Source organism: Colossoma macropomum, unplaced genomic scaffold (genome assembly GCF_904425465.1).
Source record: "Colossoma macropomum unplaced genomic scaffold, Colossoma_macropomum, whole genome shotgun sequence".
NCBI lineage: Eukaryota > Metazoa > Chordata > Actinopteri > Characiformes > Serrasalmidae > Colossoma > Colossoma macropomum.
In genome coordinates, this window is record NW_023494793.1 from 17,371,090 (window position 1) to 17,392,072 (window position 20,983).

Consider the following 20,983-nt stretch of genomic DNA (forward strand, 5'->3'; position numbering starts at 1 on the left):
ATCTTTCTCACTCATTTCGGCATTTCTTTTTTACAGCTTTCTGCTAATTAGTTGAGACCTACAAAGTTTTAGAGCAGCAGCATCACTGTAGCAGAATTATCTTACATACGTACATGCAACAAAACATTTGAATGGTAGTGTAGCTACTGGCTTGCACTGTCACCAACACAGGGACACAAACTACTTACATAACCTTTGCTATTTTATTTGTCTTCTATGCAGCTCTCATTGGTTGAGTCATCATTTGCTGGCTTTCAATCACAGAAAATGGGGGGCTGAACAATAATTGAAATAAACTCAGATTACAGGCAGCAAGGCATCCACTCTGTTGTCGCCAGACATATGAACACCTGAATGACAAGCCATTTATTTACACGGAATTTTCCCATCTCACCCTCTCCCTGCGCTCATTAAAGAGGCTGTCCAAATGTTTGCAGAGTGGCATGATGGGAAGGGAAATTGAGGAAGCCCAACCTTTGTTAGCGCAGGCCATCCATTTCAGATTATCAGCGAAGGCAGACTCCCGCCCAATCAGGTAAGGGAATATACGGACCTGTGGAGAGGAAAGCAGATATTAGCCGTCACTCATTTTTAATCGCCTCAGATAGCTCCGAAGCCTGCTCACTCAAAAGCAGATAAGGCTGTGGCTCCCCCATGTGCTATCTGCAGTTGATTAGTTTGGTCTACGTATTAGGTTTATCTATTTGCTTTAATAGGACGGTGGCCAGCCAGTCCATTACAACTTTTTTGCATTCTAATGCACCTATCAGCTAACAAATGAGTGAATAAACTCATAGTGATTACAATATTTAAATACTAAAGATTAACCTGCTGTTGAGGATGGTGGCCTTTATAAGTATGTATTTACGTGACTGAGCAACTTATAACTTGTTTTTGCAGACTGGACACGTAAATATAAATATTTACACACACTGTCACTTTTATAAGAACACTTCATGGAGTGCTTTATTCCTGGAAATCCCTAAAAGCCTCATAATACATTATTATCATGTTATTACTTTTGACCACCAATCATTCCTCCACTTCTCTAATAAAGTTTACACTTTGTTCCAGCATTGATACTGAGATGTTTAAAAACTTCACTGTGTGTGTGTGTGTGTCCCATTCTAATAGCCAAAAAAAGTACTCCACCAAATTTAAACGATCAAATTTCCTTCAAATACTGAAAAAAATATTGGTATTTCTATTATTAATTGTCTCCTTAGGATTAATCATCAAGTGTACCTCATTCAGAGACTATTTTGTCCTGTTGGACTTGTGACCCTTTTAGTAAATTTTTTATTATTAACAATACTTATTTCTTATACATAGTTAATAGATATAATTAACCCAAACCTCTTACACCAGCTAGGAACATCTCTTAAATGTGAAATGAATTCCTAATTCCTAGATGTCACTGCGCCAACCTCCCAACCTGCCCCACCTTATCAGTATATATGCATGTGCGCAGTGTGTTTGCATATGTGTGTGTGTGTATGTGTGTGTGGATAGGGGTGTCTAGAGGAGACAAACAGTTGCCAGATTGTGGCTGTTGTCTGTGCGGGTTCAGGGTTACGAAGGTTGCCAGATTGTGTTATTCCCCTGTCCAGGTTCCAGCTGTGTGCCTGGGGAAACACAGCTGCCCTCCTCAGCACAGCTCTGCTCTACTTCAATCTGTCAGGCACCACCAGTAGCATATGAGCCTATCTGTGTAATGGATGGAGAGGCACAGAAAATTGCTATGCAAGAACATCTACGGGGATTATTGTGTCCACACATATCAGCATGTGTTACTTTGTTCTCATGTTTTTGTTTCAAATATGTCGAAATGATTTAAGCTTCTCAAATCTTGCCAAAATACGCTTAAAGTACACCATGTCTGGGTCAGGATATGAAAGTTGTCTTAATAAGATGCAGCAAAAGACTAGCAAAATAAAAAATCCCAGCTGGATTCATTTTACCTGAGGAGGTACTGTGACTGCACTGATTTTAAATGGGAACAGTCTTTCTTAGGGGTCATATTTCAGCAAATAAGACAAACCACACAAAAGAATGCAATTAATTGCAAACAATTATTTTAATCATTTGACAGCCCTAATTTAGCTCCCCTAATGGATGAAACACCTTCATCCTAATGGATGTGCACCATGTTGTTTTTGTTATTGAGTGTGGCGCTTGTCATGTAATGCTGATGTGTTCAGTCCAGGTACTCTGTGGCAATTTGGGGAAATCAGATACTTTATCCTGTACAAACTGGTCAGTCAAATTCCTTACAAATTATATTACAGCCATGATCTTCTGGTAACACTAATTCAGCTTAAATACTTCTATCTACAACATTCTAACTACATGAGGTACTAATTATCTTGTTTAAATGCTGTCATTTGTGTTAACAATGAAATTAAACTTATGTTTTGACAATAAGTCTTTAGTCTTCATTCCACATGCAATACTTTCAGAAGCAGGTGCTCTACTAGTAAGACCACCCATAACAGTAAGCTGGAAGAGAAGGTTTCAGAAAGTCCTGGTTAACGTACAACCTAACAAAACCTCAACAACACGGAATTACACTTCAGAATTCATCTCGCTGCTTTTGTCAGCAGTCACATTGTTAATAAATACAACAGAATCTATTCCACTGGAAGTCATACATGCATATGACATAACACTACCTCCACCATGCTTCAGAGATGAGGCTGTATGCTTTGGATTACGAGCATTTCTCCATATTATTCTCTTCCAATCATTCTGGTGCAAGTTTATCTTTGTCTCATCTTTCCAGAACTGTACAGGCTTTTGTGGTAGACAGCTAAAATAACAATAACTTCCAAATATTTACAGACCTGACTGTATTTCCTTCTTGTTTATTTTATTTCAACTTTGCTGGATGTTAAATATAACACTCAATTTTAGTAGCATATTTTTTAAAAATATTTTACACATTACACATTTTACAAATTACAATATGTTCCCTGGGATTTTTAAAAATCATACTCATATCAAACCACAATGAGATCAGAATTTTACACCTCTACTGGCTGCTAAGGAGAGCAGCACAATGGGTGCACATAAAGCAGGACTCATTCTGCTTAAACTATGTGCTAACTGCCCAACCATCAGAAATTAAAGTTCCTGCAGCTCATTTTGAAAGCCCTCTGATGACCAATGACAAGCTCTTGGGAGGTGGGTGTACACTCAGTAGTGGCTGGTACAGATTCAGTAGACTCAGTCAGGCTGATGGAGCTCTGTGGTAATTGCACCCATGGCTGAGCAGCCCTCTTTACAATCCCTCAGCCAGTAGCTGATGGAACCAGAAATGGCTGCCCTGCAATTAGCTTTCCTCTAATTCTGAAAGACCACATGCAGCAGTATCTCCAGTATGTGATCAGGTACAGAGCAAATTGAATTTTGGAGCCTGGGGCATGATGTCTCCTGCTCAGTGTGTTGTGTTATCCTCAGTACTTATCCATGATTTTGCATAGCTACTAAATTACACTATTGTAGACTTTTAGACAGAACTTTCACTTCCACCAACAGTGGAAAGGTAGTTAAGGTGAATGGCTGTAGAATGCTTGTCCTTACTTGCCCTTTTCTGAATAATTACATCAGCACTCCTGAAAGGTGCAACCGTCTAATCTTTGGCATTATTGTCTCGATGGCGTCTGTTAATTGACATAACAGAATTGGCATAGTGCACTGTCCTCTAAACATATTGAGCTGTCCATTGTTGCATTAGCAGCAGTTTGAAAAGATGCGGAGGTGCTTTAAATGTCTCGGAGGAAGCACATGCTAGCTTCAACACTCCCAGCTTGGCAGCATCATGCGAGGGAGGGAGCTGTAAAAAGCTATGGAGTAAGATAGAAATTTGGGTAAAAATGCCCCTTCAAAAAGATTTAGAAATTGGTAGTTATTAGTGATGTTTTGCTACAGTATTCAAATAAATGCTCAGTTACATGATTAATCACATAATTAGTTATGGTTTCATAGCCAGGCTCTGTCCTTTCCTGTGTGAACTCCATCCTGTTAACCTAGTCCACCCCCTTGTTATCCTCTTCATGGGTTTAATTTGTAACCACTCCCACTAAATATTGTGTCCAGCCATGTCTTGTATATTCTAGGCTTTTTTTTGGATCTGTCTATACTGTGTATACTAGTTTTTATGACATCGATCCAATACCAGGTATGGTTATTGGGCCAATATCAGCAGAAAATGCTGGATCAGTTATCGAAGAGAATGTATCTGATCCAATCCTGTAACAAATCTAGCCTGAAACAACACACACTCACATTGTGTGATGTCATGTTGTCAGCTGTGTACAAGCCTGGGGAGTTACGGAATATGCTATGTATTATACGTTATGTAATCAGGATACAAAAAGAGGTAAATTGTATTCCATTACAGTTACAGAACAAAGGACAGTAATCAAATTACAGGTACATTATAAAAATGGGCAATTACCAGCAGGATTACATTCAAAATACATACATGCAAACTTATTAACTTTTACTGAAATTTGCCACTCTGAATGATAAATATGTCACAAACTCTTTTTCCATTTTTTTTAAACAACGGGTGCAAAAATGTTTATATGTGTAAATTTTATCATTACTGGTAAGTAAAACAATCATCTCCCACGTTATCTGGACACACTGATTTTTTTGACTGCCAAAACTGCAGAGAACTTTTTACAAATTTACAAATTACACTGTACTCGGTTATTTGAACAACATACCAATGTAAAGCCTTATGAACCAATATAATCCTTTTAGGAGATAGAACATAAAAGGTGGTTTTAGAATGGCCTTTGTTTATAATTGCTGTTAATGAGGAGTCTCAAAAGAAGACATATACTAGACCTTTTGACTTTAAATAATTCAACTATAATCTATCTTTTTACTTCATACAACAGTGCAGTTTTCATGTTTGTCTTCTGTTGAGCTAAAGCTGTCTCACTAAAATAATTTTTGTCTTGTCTTCATTTAATTATATTACTTTAAAAAGACAGTAATCCAAAAATAATGGAAAGTAATCAGTTTACTCAAATATAGTAATCCTGGGTGATGTTACAGATTACATTTTTTAACAGGTCAGCAGTAATCTGTAATGGATTTTAAAGCTTAGATTGGTATCAGATGATACTTTACATCTTTAGATTTTAATGCATCCTGCATTCTTACTGCAGTGTTATAATTATAAACATAAATGTGGTACTGATAGAAAGTTTAAAATTATTGAACAGAATTTCTACACTTTGAAAGAGCTACGAGCAGTAAATAATTAATATAAAATGACACTGTGTTTTTATAACTACCATTGTGACTTCTAAGGGTTAACCCCCTTGTGATTGAATATTTTAGCAGTACTACAATTTCCAGAAATAGGAATTGCAATGGATGGAGGATGCTTTGCAAAAACACACACTGTCCCGTGAAAGCAGGCAGTTGAAACGGACGTAAAGGCAGTAGTAATGGAGATAATTACTATGCTAAAAGCTCATAAACTAATGGAACCACCCAACGTTCCCCCTTCAAGCACACAAACAAATACACACATACACACACATTCACGCAAAAGAACCCTGCTGTGAGCCTGTGTGACCTCCGTTGCGACTCACTGACCCCCAGCCCTTCAGAGTGTTGTGTCCAGATGGGTTCTCTCTGCTTCATTATGCCCTGCCTGTAGGGAGGAGCTCTCTCTCTCCATCTCTCTCTCTCACACACATACACACACACACACTGATGGAGCAGCAGGAGGTGCTGTGGGACACACAGAGAGGTGCAGGGATTACCGGGGGGAGGAGGAAGTGTTTAAAGAAGTTGTTGTTAAAGGAGAAATACTAAATGAGCAGCTGAAAGGGAGGAAAGGCACAAAGATTTGCAAAGGTATGCACTTTATTAAACAACAGCCTTAAGTTTGGTAGAGCAGCAACTGAAAGACACTGTACAAACTGTATACTGCAAAAGTAACTCAATTTTAGTGGATATTCATAATTTCCAGATGAACAGAATATATTACATCAACAGTAACATTGCCAAAAGTAAGTAATCTGAAATAAAATGCTGACGTAATATTTTTTACTCATGCAGAAATGACGTACATTTACATCAGCTGAATTCTGTGCACCGTTTTTAAAAAGGCCTTCTGTACCAAAAAGAAAACAAGTGGAGGATTGTTTTCTTCTGCTTTTTTGACTTGACCCAGACTCCCAGGGGTTACTCCACTGATTTTTACTGACAAAAAACTTTACTGACAAAAAAGATACTCTTTTTGGATAGCGGAGATTTTTAAACATAATATTTAAGCATGTCACGTTGCTTACTTCAGTAAACCATGAAATGCCAACCATCTCAATTACGTGTCAACACTGAAGAGCAACCTTCATACTCATACCAGTACAAGTAAAGTCATTTCTACTTTGTTTTCAGCATTCACTTTGAGACATGTCTACTATTTGGCTCAAAATGGCTCATGGTTGTCCCCAGATTTTGTTGTAATGAGATCATGCTTGGCCCCACGAGACTATGGGTCCTCAGGGCTGACGCTGAAAACCAGTGGTGTAGGGTACACATCTGGTTTGTCATTGTCAGTTCAGTAATTCCTTGATTTATAAGTAAACATTCACTCTCTAAAAACTCTTCTAAAACCATGATCTACATTGCAGATATATGCTATACTCATGCTGTGATTGCTCCCTCTTGTGAGCACAAAGACTTAAGCAGTATATTCAACAGATTTTCCAAAGGCGATCACGAGGTTAAACTCCAGCTATTAACCCATTAATGTAGCGCAAATGCAAAGCCTGCTTTTTAATCTACTCTTCTCCATAAATAAAATAATTTCTTAATTTTATGATGTTCTCAATTTAAGAACACTGTCATTTTACTGTTAGTCAGATGAAACAAGTCAACAAGACCTTATTATTTACAAAATGTGTGTGCAAACTCGCTCAGAAACTATCAAAGTGCACTACTGAAGGTAGCAGGTTGTGCTTCTTTTATATAGTGATAGATAACAAACACACAGAAAGCTCCAATTGCACACGATGACAGATGTTACTATTGCTAACATGAACATGCATATGACCTACTACTCCGGTAGAAAATCGTTCTTTCTGCAGGTCCCTAGTGGCAATTCCACCAGAGGAATGGAGATTGATTCAATATGTTCAATTAATACAATCAGGTAAAATACTTCTCCCTGTAACTCTGTTATCAGATTAACAAAGACACTGTTGGCTCTCTGTATGTGAAGTGGTGTTAGCGCAAAAAAATCCTACATGCTGAAAAAATCCTTCCAGTAAACAGCATTTTAACACAAATAAAATGCTTTTATAAATGTTCACTTTAACAAATTCTTCTCACCTACAAACATAAAACTCCACTCTGCTTTCAGTTTTGTAATTCACTAAATTTTATGGCTTCAGTAAAAAGAGGTTAAAGGGGTCAAAGTCAAAGTCTCCAAGTCAATCTAAGTATAATCTTTTATCCTCTTGTTCTTTCTGTTTTTCTGAACATGAATTACATTACACTATCCTAAATATGCTTAAATCTGAGAGACCTAAGCTAAGACAAAGAAGAATTAAAAAGAACCAAAGACAACTGTGCAATCTCAAACACTGCCGTCTATTTTAGTGCAAATCTGTGCAGTTACAGTCTTATTTAATACAATGTCTCTGTAGGCAGCATTACAGACAATGAAATTTCCTTAGAGAAAGACAAAAAAAGAGAAAAAGGCAGAAACAGTCAATTATACAAGCTAAATGTCAGAGATAATGATTTTAAACAATTATAATTCATATCAATTGCCTATTTTTTACTACCATTTTTATTCAATGCAATAGCATTACAATGCCTAGTTTAAAGAAGCACAAAACATTATACTACACTTGCTGATTTTAGTGTTCCACTCTAATAACTTGTACTTTTTTAAAGCAGACGTAATTAAAATAACTACACCTGTAGAGAAAGCCAAAAAACAAATGGGCACAACTCTTCAATGCATGCCGGATGGAGGGGCGTTCTTGCATGAAGCTTGAGGGGCATCTCACCATTAACACAGATGAGCCATTAGCACTGAGCTAGCGCAGATAATAGCCCACAGGTGCAATGGTAGGGATTGGGTGGGGACAGAAAGAGAAAGCATGAAGAAAGCAAGAAGGAAAGCTATTAAAAGTTAGGATATTTTTCAAACTACCAGCAGAGTATGACAACTTTTCACAAGTTGTTTCTTCATTTTATGTCACATTTGTAGCATAAACCAGGGTCAGTCAACTACCGTCCAGGAGGGCCGGTGTCCAGCACAGTTTGGTGATTGTCCTGATCAACACTTTAACTCAATCAATTAGTACTACACTGTTAGCTAAACTGTCAGCTAAACGTAAAATTATAAGGTAACTGATCACACAGCTTTTCTTTTTTTTTTACTTTTTTCCCCCCAATTCTTCTCCCCAATTTAGAACTAATTTCTAACTTCACCCACTAGTAGGACTCCCCCAGTCACACAAAACCACCAATGCTAGGAGGACGAAAACTAGCACAGGCTTCTTCCAAGAGGCCACCTGTGCTCTCCTGGCGTTCTGGCCGTGAATGGCTGTAGCATCATCATAATTCGAATTTTCAGTGTCCTACACAGCTTTTCTTGAGTTAACCTGAAGACACTAGAGATCCAAACCCAAACTTCAAGTCGAAAGTTATCCTAACATTTTTTTAGTTCTGCATCTCAGTTAAGCAAATAATGTAAAATGCATGTTTTTTACTCAATTTCCCCACACTGTAAAAATGAGAAGTCTCCTCAACTTGAAATGTTATAGTAACTGATTACATGGCTTTTCTTGAGTTGACTCAACTTGAGGACACCAGAGTTTACACAAGCCAAACTTCTTAGTTGAGTCAAAAATTCTCTCAGCTACTGTTTCTAGGTCTGCATCTTAGTTAGATAAACAAAACTGGATGTGTTTTTACTTAATTTCCTTACTAGCTGGCGCTCCTTCTATTACACAGTCCCATCTGGCATATTTTCCTCTTGGGCTTCTGGATATTGACAGCTATGGTATTGCTGGGATTCAAACTCACAGTCTCCTGATGTCAGGACAAATTATTGGACAGTTGCATCACATGAAACTCCACCATGCTTTAAAGTTAAAACAACAAATATTTTCTCCAGTGTATTAAATTGGTATTTGTAGACACAAAATCTGAGTCAATTCATAAGTTCTGAAGTGGTGCAGCGGACTAAGCCGTCACTCCAACAGGAAGTTGTGAGTTTGAGCCCCAGCGATGCCATAGCCATCCATATGTTTGTACGCAAGAGGAAATGTGTCTAGCAGAGTTGTGTGATGGACTAGTGGGGGAAATTGAATATAGAAAGCAAGTGTGTTTTATTTACCTAACTGAGATGCAGAACTCGACTAAGAAGTTTGAGTTGTGTGAACTCTTGTGTCCTCAAGTTGAGTCAACTCAAGAAAAAACATTTAATCAGTTACTATATCATCAAGTTGAGCTGACCTCGCATTTTAAGAATGCACTAGCTGCACCTCTTTCCATCACACAATCCCACCATGCAATTTCATCTCTTCGGTATCCAGTTATGGATGGCTATGGCATCACTAAGGTCCACATTCACGACCTTCTGATGGGGAAGAATGCTTAGAATATTGCACCACTCACAAGTTCCTGAAATTAGTCAGATTTCTGTGTTTTTAAATGTTCAATAAACTGTTAAAAATGTTTGAACTTTAAAAAGTACTGTAGTAACATGTGGAGCAATGGCCTAAGATTCACCCCAACATTAGGAGAGCGTGAAATTATAAGTCTGAACCCCAGCGATCCCACAGCTGTCCATATCTGGAAGCCCAAGATGAGATAATGTCTGGTGGAACTGTTTGATAGAAAGATTCACAGCTAGTGGGGAACCTGAATAGAAAACTAATTCTATACTGTTTACTTAGAAATGATAATTAAGAGAACTTTTGACTAAGAAGTTTGAGTTGGGTGAACTCAACTTCTGGTGTCCTCAAGTTGAGTTAAATCAAGAAACAGTGTGTAACCAGCTACCTTATAATTTTCAGTTGAGGTGACTTCTGATTTTTTACATTGTAGGTTTAGTATTTTGTTTGAGCAGAAAAATCAAAAAAGCTTCCTGCCCTTGAGAACCAGAGGTTCCCCATTCCTCAAAAAAAGTTAAGTAAATTGTGTAAAACTATTTATCTTAGCAGTAATAGTGTTTGTGCCAATAAAAACACAATATAACATTAGAATAAATAAAAATAACAATAAATACAGTAAAATGTAACGAGAATGTTTTGTTTTTTAAAAAGTTATTGATATCCTGGTCAGAATAATGCAAGTTTTGTTCTTGACTGGGTTCCAGACACTGAAAAAAGCCTTCACCACTTTCTTTTTTGATACATATGACAAATTTGCTCCTGTATAATTAGTTTATTTTCTAATTAATTAATAATGAGTACATGATGAATTATTTTTGTAAAAGGCTTTGTAAAAGGCTTACTGTCTACTGGCTTTCTATAAAGTGTTACTTTCCTATGATTAAACAACAACAAGACTTTACTGATCCAAACTGTGCTCACAGCGAATCCAATGATAAAGGAAGCCTTGTGCATCTTTTATATAGTGATAGTAAAGATGGTAGTTCACAGAAAGCTCAGATGCCACACAGTGACAGACATTTTTTATGGCCAACATTTGCATGCATGTGCCGTTAATCTTCTGGCAACAGATGTAAACTTTCACATTAGAAAGTTCACAACTGCACATCACATTTATAAAAATGGTTCTTTAAAAAACAACCACTGAAATGTTCTTTAGAGAAATAAATGTGCTTCTTCCATGGAACTGCTCCTTTTGGCACCTTTATTTTTAGGAACATAGTGTTACAAATGGGAAATGAATAATGATGCAATTTACTGTCCTCATGAAAAGAGGAAATTCTTTTTCCATTACACCAACATACAACCACAGACTACACACACTACAAATGATTAACATCCATATTTCCATTCTAACCTAATTAAACAGAATTAGGCACCAAGCTTTAGCCAAAATGGACCATATGACACCCTGTAGTCCTGTACATCTGAAAAATGAAGCAGTGAAGTACTGCACCGGCATTACCTAATGTGATTCTTAACCAAGGTTTCTTGTTAATGATAAACAGTAGCATCAGAGTAAACCAAGAGAAGCCAAGCTAGCTCACTCCTCTGACAGAGACAAAGCACTTCTATTACCACCAAGCTCTACTTTAAATGGGGAAATCCTGCACAACTCCATTCCAAATCTCAGCTCGAACACACACATACACACACACACACCAGAACCAGGGGTGGAAAGAGTACTGAAAAGTACTACAGTGATAATTTACTTGAGTACAAGTAAAAGTACAAGTGAAAGTATTCGTAAGTATGAGTAAATAGTAGTTTATTGTAAAAGTTACTTTTTTGAATATCTGCAGTCGCAATCTGAAAATATTTCTGAATGTACTTGGCTGTATAAGTGGAAACAATCTTTACAAACAAAACTAAAATCAAGCATGATAAGCTCTCACATAGTTAAAGACAAACACACAAAAGGCAGAGAGAGAAAGAGAGAGAGAGAGACAGAGAGAAAGACAGAGAGGGAGAGAGAGAGAGAGAGAGAGAGAGACAGACAGAGACAGAGAGACAGAGAGAGTCAGGCTGAGTTCTGTGATGAACTGACAAAACTGAAGACTCTGAAGATGCAGTATCATCTGTAAGGTGAGATCGAGGAGTAAACATATCTTTACTGATGTATTTTGAAGTGACACTTAATAGGTGGCAACTTTAATGTTTTTTTTTTTTTCAATCAGAATGATACTCTAAACATCTGAATATTTCAGTAAAACCCTGGTGTCTCTGATAGCTCATTTCTCACACAAAGTAATATCTGTTTTGTCTATGTATAGCGTGCACATGACAAAAGAGCTTCATATTCCACACCACCACTCGCAGTCTGATCACATTACTGTTTAGGCAATTAAACTTAAACTTAGAATTATTAAACTTACAATTATTGTCCAGAAATTATGGTGAACCTGCATTAATGTAGATCAATTAATCCAGTCTCACAGCTTTATAGAGGCATTTACCTCCAAAACTGCATCAAAACCATATTTTATAGAGGTAAACTGTGTGGGTTGACACCTACATGCATACTACATACCGCTAAAGCAGCTAGATAAGAGACTAGCAATAAAACATATGTTCATATGTTCAATAAACAGCTGTCATTTTATTCCAAAACAACAAAGTATAAAGAAAATAGTAAAATAACACCTTACCTGTTAGGCTAGATTTAGCTAGGAGTCAACTAACAGCTGCTTCCTCAGAGAGGAGGTTGAGTTGTGAAAAGTGGAGATTTCATCAGGTTTCACGAGGTGTGTCTGACAGCTGCTATTAATGTCATTTTCTTTAGTTCATATTATTATTAGCCAGGCTGAAGCCCAGCTGCTTGCACACTGTGTGCTATGACATAATTTTGAGTCAACGCTATCACTTATCACATTTATGACTTGTTTGCTTTTGAGTTAATGAGTCACTGTTTTCATTTATTTCATTGAGTTATTTTATTTGGCAAGTTCATTGCTGTTATTTTTATCATGGAACTGGGTTGAGCTCGATCATGTGGCCGAAAGAGTCAACGGATAGAGCACGACGGAAGCAGCACCAGGGTTCCCCTTCTTCAGCACTGTCAGTACTACAATAGCTGCTTTTCATTTTTTCGTTGTCCCAAGTTACACTGTTCCCATTATATCTTAAATGGCTACATAGAAAGCATGAAAAAAGATGAAGCTTCTAAAAACTGAATAGAAAACTGAATACTAACATCAAATTATTCAGGCCAGCTCTAAATAATTCTGTATTAAATTACCTTCAAAATTCACAAAACCCAGAGCTTCCTCATGGCTCAGAAGATCCTAGGTTCGACTCCTGGCTGGCTTGCCAACTGTTGACTTGTGGAGTCACTGTGGAAGTTATTGAGAATGAACTAGATGGAGTTGTGCACTTTTGAGGTAAAAGTTAAGTGTATTAGATGTCTTCCTACTAAGATGTTAACGGATCACCATTTTGTTGACTCACCCAACAGACAACAGGAACACTGATTATTAGACAGTGTTATTACCCTCAACTAGCCCAAACAATCCTCCCCATCCCCCCAAGTATCAAGTTTATGTTCCCATGGTAGAGAGGCATAGGAAAAGTCCAGAACATTCTAAGATGACCTAAGAGGATCAGGCTTTTAGAGACAGTATGAATATTCTGACAGACAGAATAAGCATGTAACAGTTATAGAATTAACCACTTTCCAACATTAACAAATTCTGGTTATAGACAGTGACACCTCCTTTTCTGGCAAATAGGAGACAAGGCTAACTGCTAAAAGGCACAGTACCTTCATCCTTTGCAATCTAAAACATTTTTGCTGAAGGCTTAATTAGATAGAAGAAGAAGAAAAATAAAATACCTTGAAAGTACCACTCACAGAGCAATGCAATTTTAGTCTTGTTGGGTGGCATTTGGTATGTGGAATGAGTCGACTTTTAAGTCTAATGCTAACAATAGCGGGATGGTGACTAACACATTAACATTACCTGGCTGTACGTTTTGTTGTTTATTTGTTTAAACCAGTTTAATTTTAGTCTAATAAAAGGGGGGGGGGGTTACAAGTATACTTTATCCTGTACAAATCGTCTTCTGTAATACCATAAAAATTACCATGCATGGACCACCTCTGGTAGTCTAGTTTGAATAGGGCTTTAGGTAAAATACCTGCACAAACAGAAAAATAAGACTGTTTTGAGGTGACACTCTGATTCAGTCTGCATCACTTGTTAGTCCAGTCCTCTAACCCTTCCTCTAAAACAAGAAAGGTGAAAACAAAACCTTTGACACTGGTTAGACAGTTGCCTAAAGGTAGACTTTCTGCCCATTCAATTATGTTATGTTGAAAAAAGGGGTCAGGTCCTAGAGGGGCATAGCACAGCACATTTTCGATGTTACACACTTGATTCAATGGCGTCCCTCCAGCTGATTATAAAGCCCTTCATCATTAGTATTACAACATAAAACTCTGCAGTGCTGTTGCCTCCAGTCCTGACTTTGACAATCTTGGTCTAAAGGGAGATGGGTACTTTTGGGTCTTACAGTCACAATCTTTAATGTTGATTTTACACCTTACTACACCTGCTAGGCCAATAAACAAAACATAATGGTACAAACAAGGTCAAGCATTTAAACTTCACAATGGATGATACACTGTAATAGCGTCCATCACTGATGACCACCCCAAGCTCATACGGCTCTTTGTTTCCTTTTTTAAGTACTTGTCTGGATTGCTTTATTGTTGTATTTCTTATATTACTTCCCCATCTTCTTCCAATTTTTACTGTTATAGACTTACACACAAACGTTGTGCCCATCATTGGATATCATTACAGGAACAAAGATAAATGAATGCAGTCATAACAGTAGGTGGCAAACTATGTGGATTTGAGTAAACAGTACCTTGAGGGATGCAGGCAGAAAGCAATAAATTAACATGAACTCTGGACTGAAGGCTGAGATCCAGTAATTTGTGATATTTTTCAGATAATTATAAGGACCGTGGATCTATGTGTCTGGTACATGTTATACATTTCATGGATACATGGGGAAGGGATTTTTTATAAATTTAAGAAATAACAGTGCCAAAAACAGCCCTTTTGAGTGATACCATAGGAGAACAAAGGATGCACAATGATATCAGAATCATGTTGGCATTGGCAGATAATTGCTATACAAATTAGTGCCATCAGAGAATTTTTAGATTTGATCGATATTGCTGACATTTAATGATGTATTTAGTCCACTCTGGAAGAGCAGAACGTTTAGGCAATGATTGGCCACTGAGCTAAAATGTCTGCATTTTATTAACTTTACTGCAAAAGACTACCAGGACAGCCATTAGTAAGCTGTTAATTTGCTGTTCCATTGGAACAGTTCTGCAGTGTTGTAATGGGAAAAAAAGGGATCATTTGCTTGTGGTGTCAAATCATAGACCATATCTTATCATAGACCTTGGTTATTTTGGTGTTGATGGTTTTACAGAGTAAACTGTACTGCACAGCAGCGGAGAAGCACAGCAGCATCTCACAGCAGACTGTTCATAGCACACAAAAATCAAGTTCAGCTCAACAGGATTTTAAAATAAAACTTTTTCAGACATCAATGTTGATAAATTTAGTTGATTTAGCATGGTATCAGTTAAGGTCACAACCTTGCTGTTTTCAAGCTAAATGTGTGAAGCTGAAACTGCCGTCCTATTAGCCAGTTAACTGCTGCAGCTTTTCAGATGGAATGGAAAATTTGAATAAGAACTAACTTCAGCTTCATCTTCTCAGTGTAAATTTCAAACTTTGTTTAACTGTGGCTTTTAGTGGTTTGGTTCTGGGTTTAAGTTAATGCAGTACTGGAGAGATGTTGAATGGTAGTGCAGGAAGACGCATGCTGACGTTGGCGATTTGTGCAGTTTCATAAAAAAACAACTGCTAATGCTGTGAGTCTCTGGATGCTGCGTGTCATTCACTGTGGTTACTTTAGACATTGGTTCTGCTAACTTATCCAAGTGACTACCTCTGTCCATGCTTACGAAACCTGGTTTAATTTGTCCTCAGAGTTATATTGATTTTATGAATTTTAACAAGACCCAGAGGACCCAAGCTTACCTGTTGACCCATGGCCCATGAGCAGGTTAAAGCACCCCTGAAGACTACAGAAATGAATTAAATTATTCTGTAATGCTAATCCAGGTAGATGTAGTCCCAGTTTCTAGATTTCTAAAGACGTTTTATGCATTGGCATCAGCATCATATGTACATGAAAAATATTGAATATTGGCATCAGCCCGCAATTCCCATATTGGTGCAACTCTAATAAGAACCACTTTTGATTCCGTAAAAAAAAACATTTCAAGGTTCTTTAAAAATCTCAAATGAAACCACTCAACTAAAATGTTCTTCAGGGAACCAAAAGTGGTTCCTCCATGGTCCAAGGAACCCTTTATGGCACCTCTATTTTTGAGAGTATACCTAGAGCAATAAGATAAAGCTTAGTTTTACATGTGTATATGTGGATGTGGAGACCAACCCTTTTGTTTATTTAATTTCCAGTTAAAACAGACATTTAGTAAAAGTTATTCATTTTCCAATGTCAGAAAAAAGAAGAAATCCTATGTTAAACAGAAAATTAAACAAAATGGAAAATGAATGACCTGTACTTCCTGGCCACTTTGACTGGAAATTAAATAAATGAAAGGTGGTCTCTAAGTTTGACACAGAACTGCATGTCTGCTTGTACCAACTAAGAGTTTTAGGATTTGCTAACTTTCAAATAAGGGCATTCAGGATGGAAAACAATGCACCTTTTGGCTCTTTGGCTGTGGCCCATCAGGTTCTATTAGAGGACACAAGTCATTGTAGTGTGTGTACTCGTTTGTGTGTGAGGGTTTGAGAGTGTGTGTGTGTGAGTGCGTGTGTGTGCGTGTGTGTGTCCAAAGGGAGCTGACTCTCTGGCTTTTAATCATTAAATGCGTGTAGGGGCATAATGCCCTCGGGGGCAATCTGAGAGAACCATGCTAAATACAACTCATTCTTTACATACTCACACATACACAAAGAGGCAAAAAGAGTAAAGGCCTAGCCACACTAGCTTTTTGATGTCAGCAAAATTTTGTGTGAATTTCTGTAGAATTTGCTGTGTTTCACGTCACAGACTTCTGGAGTAAACAAATTCTGTCTCTATACCAATGACACCATTACTGATTTGGCTGCACTGACCTCTTATATAGCAGCACTTAAGGTCCAAATTATAGAAAATATCAGCAGTATCAGCATAACCCTTTGAACCCTCAGGGAGGCTTTACATGGTGAAAATTTTGCATGCTGAGACTTGCCTGCAACATAATTTCAGTGCAACATAACAGTTATACAAAGCAATTAGAAAGGACATTGCATGCAACATATTAAATTCCACTATACTGGCAACTCGTATATATATGTTTTTGTCATCTTTGTATATTTTTGTCCTGCTGTTATTACCAATCTCTTTTTCTCTATATCTACAAACCTGTCTTTTATCTGTCTATCTAGGGCTCCTTATAATATAGTTTAGTTATTTTTTATCTGTTCTGTATATGTTAAGCCTTCAAATAGCCATTTTAGTAGACAATGTTTAAGAAAGCCTTATTTAATGTCTCACATATCCTATCCAAGAAGAACACTTTAACTGACAACCACATCTTGGCCTCTCCCTCCTAATAATTTTCATCCTATTGATCACAAATGAATCTGAGCTCTATGTAAAATTAAAAGGCATCAAAAAGAAATATGAAATCCTGTTTCAATGAAGTTGAGACGGTTGCAACTGTTGTGGCTGAGTTTCAAGTGAGTTGCAGGACACTTCACATTATGCTACTCTACAATTTAGTTTCATGTAGGTTTCAAGCAATTAACGTTGCATTAAAATTTTATCTTGTAAAGCCACCGTGGGAATGCCGATGGCCCTGCTGCACAAGCTCATTTAAATGATCGCCAAAAGTAAACTGCCATAAAGAGATTAAGTAAAATGCGTTAGGTTCTTAAGACTTGAGCGGAGAACACAAGTGCTGAACGTTTTCGCTACAACTTGTGGCTAACTTTTGATGGTCTAAGTAAAACTAGTCGACACTGGCTCATTAAAATGTGAAACATTTTCATTGGTTTTCAGTTTGTTTAGTATTTGCATAAACTAACAAAATGTTGCGTTTCACTTCATCAATATAATTTTTTTGGATCCAATGGTATCCAATGGTAATGAAACAGCAGTATATCCTTATTTTCAAACCGCCAGAGTATTCTGCAACAGTAAAAAAGTGCCCCCAATAGACCCCTATAAAATGCTGTCCATCATTAAAAATGTTACACTGCACGGTGAAGATGTGTAAATGGTGCCTAGTTTAGATTTCGCAATGGTGACTAGTTTCTGTAATGGTATCTAGTTTAGATTCGGCAGATTTCATAGATGTGCAAAACTTCAGAATTGGGTCCAAAGTGAGCTTAAAGATAAAGGCAACAAAATTCACCTAGAAACGGCTCTGGACTCTAAGAGTTAATATTTCTTCCCCACTGGCCAAAAATAAACACATGAAAAAGAGGCAGCATCATATGTAGTTAATGACTGCACTGGATGGTACAGCTTCACTTTATTAATCATTACTATTGTGTTTGTCACTCTTTATTGCAGGCAAGTTAGCTAGCTTACTAACTGCAGCAAAACGGAAGACATTTTTCATCTTCATCCAGCTTATTTCATGATGTGAGCTACAAATTTGTCCTTGTGGCTTAAGAGGGACAGAGAAAGGGAAGCAATCATCACTGGTGTTTCAAAGAACACTTGCTTTGAAAGCAGAGAACAATGCTGTGTTGTCTCTCAGCTGCTATCTGTCAGTGAAACGCTGCTTTCAGTTCAACCAAGCATATATTCATAAACAAGACTACTTTCTGCACATTAACACTGATTGATTCATGATTGGTGCATAATGCTTTCTCTAAAATGTTCCATTTGTCAGAAAATGAGTATGGTAGTGAGACCAATCTGGTGTAGCATAGCTACTTTCTCTATTGTTATTGTCAAACTACTGTAATGTATAACACTGTAATGGGAAGAGTATGCAACAGTGAAGTTTCCAATTCAACTTTCAGATTTACTCCATTAAGCCAAGATTGAGCAAAATAATGTTTTATTTCAAGCAGCAGCACACACTGATATAATGTGATAAACTACTCAGCATAAACAGATTATTGCAGATATTCAGTGCAGGAATAGAACATGGCATGCCTCATTTTTCAAAAACTTCAAACAAAGAGGCATGAATAACACTTTTCTTCATAGAATGTTTGAATATTTTAAATTATGTTATGAGACAAAGCTGAAATTAATGCTATAACAAATGTCTGATTTGTTGGTCTGTAGAGGGAATTAACAGTAACATCAAAACAAGCAGCGCTCCATAACAGTTCCAATGAAATCAACGTCTGGCTTAAAAACAACAAACATCAGGCAGATTTGAGAAATTCAGACAAAAAAGGCAGTGAAAATTGGCATTTTGATCTCATTTTAGATAAATGTGTGAGAAAATGGCATTTTTGATAAAAAACAAAAAAATTACAAAGGGCAAAAACGTTTCACACTTAGCAATTCTTCTTCACTGGGTTATATATTAGGCTATGCAGAACTGCAATAGAATAACATAAAAAAGAGCAGAAAAAAAGAAATTCTCAAGCATTCAAAAACTAGCCGATCATTTAAGGCCTTCTCGATCATCTCATACCACCCAAACATCCTGGATCAGTTTTCAAAACCTACATCTTTCCAGCTTTCATCCCAAATATTTTGGGACAGTTCCAAAACTAAGACATCAGCCTGCCAAGACCGTACTGAGAAGAGAGTTGCCATGGCGACAGCACCAAAGGTGCTGATGATAAATGCCTATTGTGAGGATGGCGCCGGGTGCCCTCCAACAGAGTCGACAGTGCCAACCTGTGCCAACCTCGCCTCCCCAAACGGCAATTTTTCCAATTGAGAGATGCACATAAGCAGATGGGGAATGCTCAGATTAGGCACAGAGGGGAGGCATCCACACATAGGCTCACACATCCCCTCACACACACGTTTACAAACACGTTTATTTAGACACATAAACTTGCATAAATACTCACAGTCCCATTTTGTCAATCATTCAAACACATTTGTGCATGCAAACATACTCTGACAGACAAGCTTTAGGAATAAGCTCTATTGTAGTAAAGATGCAATGCAACAGAGATGACAAAGACATAGTAGCTTTGAATGAAAGACCAAGTGAGTGCTCTGTGCCCTTGTCATACAGTCCTTCAAGAAAGAGGTCACAGCGAACATAACAGATGTTGCTTCAAAAGCAAGAGCAGAGCTAGCAGAGGGCATAGTAAACACTTTTGGTGAATGCTGCGGAGGGAGAAATATCAGAAGCTTTCAGAAAGTCTACATTCAAGTCTCAGTTGGTATCACTCTAGTACATTATCACTCTAATAAATGTGTCACCACATTTCCAGTTTTGATATCAGTAGGGTTAGGTTCACTATTTAGTTGCAAAGCATGAACTAAATCCACAATAAAGTACAAGGTTAGCATTGCAGCTGTGATGTTTGCGTGGCTTTAATGTATTTAAGGAGCATTATTCATTTTTTTCTTTTTTAACTAGTACAAATAACCTGGAAAATATGTAGAACATGATAAAAAAAAAATGTTTTTTGCAATAGCACCAGCACACGGCAGGATCAGCTATCACTATCAACAAGTGCAAAGGAGAAAAAAACATGCTGCCAAAAAAATAAGCAAGCGTGATTTTCAGTTTATCATATTAAAAGGGAACTCCAGCGATTTTGCAAAATTACTCCATCATTCAATGATTTAGATGTAAACAAAATCATTCCGAGTGGTTTGGTGAGAAGTTTACTGAGTCATAATTGTTCACCATTATAATACTAGGAACCAGAAGTCTAAAGCATTTAATGGCTCTAAAAGCTACATCCCATTAAGTTATTACACAAAATGGTTATGAATGCGTTGCTTGACACCTGAGACATTGTTTTGTGATAGTTTGGTTATAAAATTTTGGCATAAAACTATTTTCACATTATCAGCATGACATATAAAACACAAGTTCACTGGTCATTTTGGATAGCAGATAAAATGGTGATATTTGTAGTGTAGACATAACTTCTGGTTCCTACTACTACTATGGTGAACAATTCTGACTCTGTAAATTTCTCTTGAAAGGCACATTTCACACCAAACCACTCTGAATGATTTTGTTCCATTTCCATACTAGCACAAGCTTCATTACCTCAGTATTCATGCTGCAGTACATTTCTCTATCAACTCTACCTTGCTATGAT

At 37.3% G+C, this 20,983-nt stretch overlaps 1 protein-coding gene across 1 annotated transcript in view; it reads right to left on the minus strand.

Annotated features, from left to right (window-relative positions):
• The window catches only part of cacna2d3a (calcium channel, voltage-dependent, alpha 2/delta subunit 3a), a 289,290-nt gene that overhangs the window by 115,054 nt on the left and 153,253 nt on the right, over positions 1 to 20,983 (minus strand). Inside the window, exon 12 of the mRNA XM_036578675.1 lies at positions 475 to 553. Coding sequence (XP_036434568.1) covers positions 475 to 553 — 79 coding nt within the window. The remainder of the gene's footprint in view (positions 1 to 474; positions 554 to 20,983) is intronic.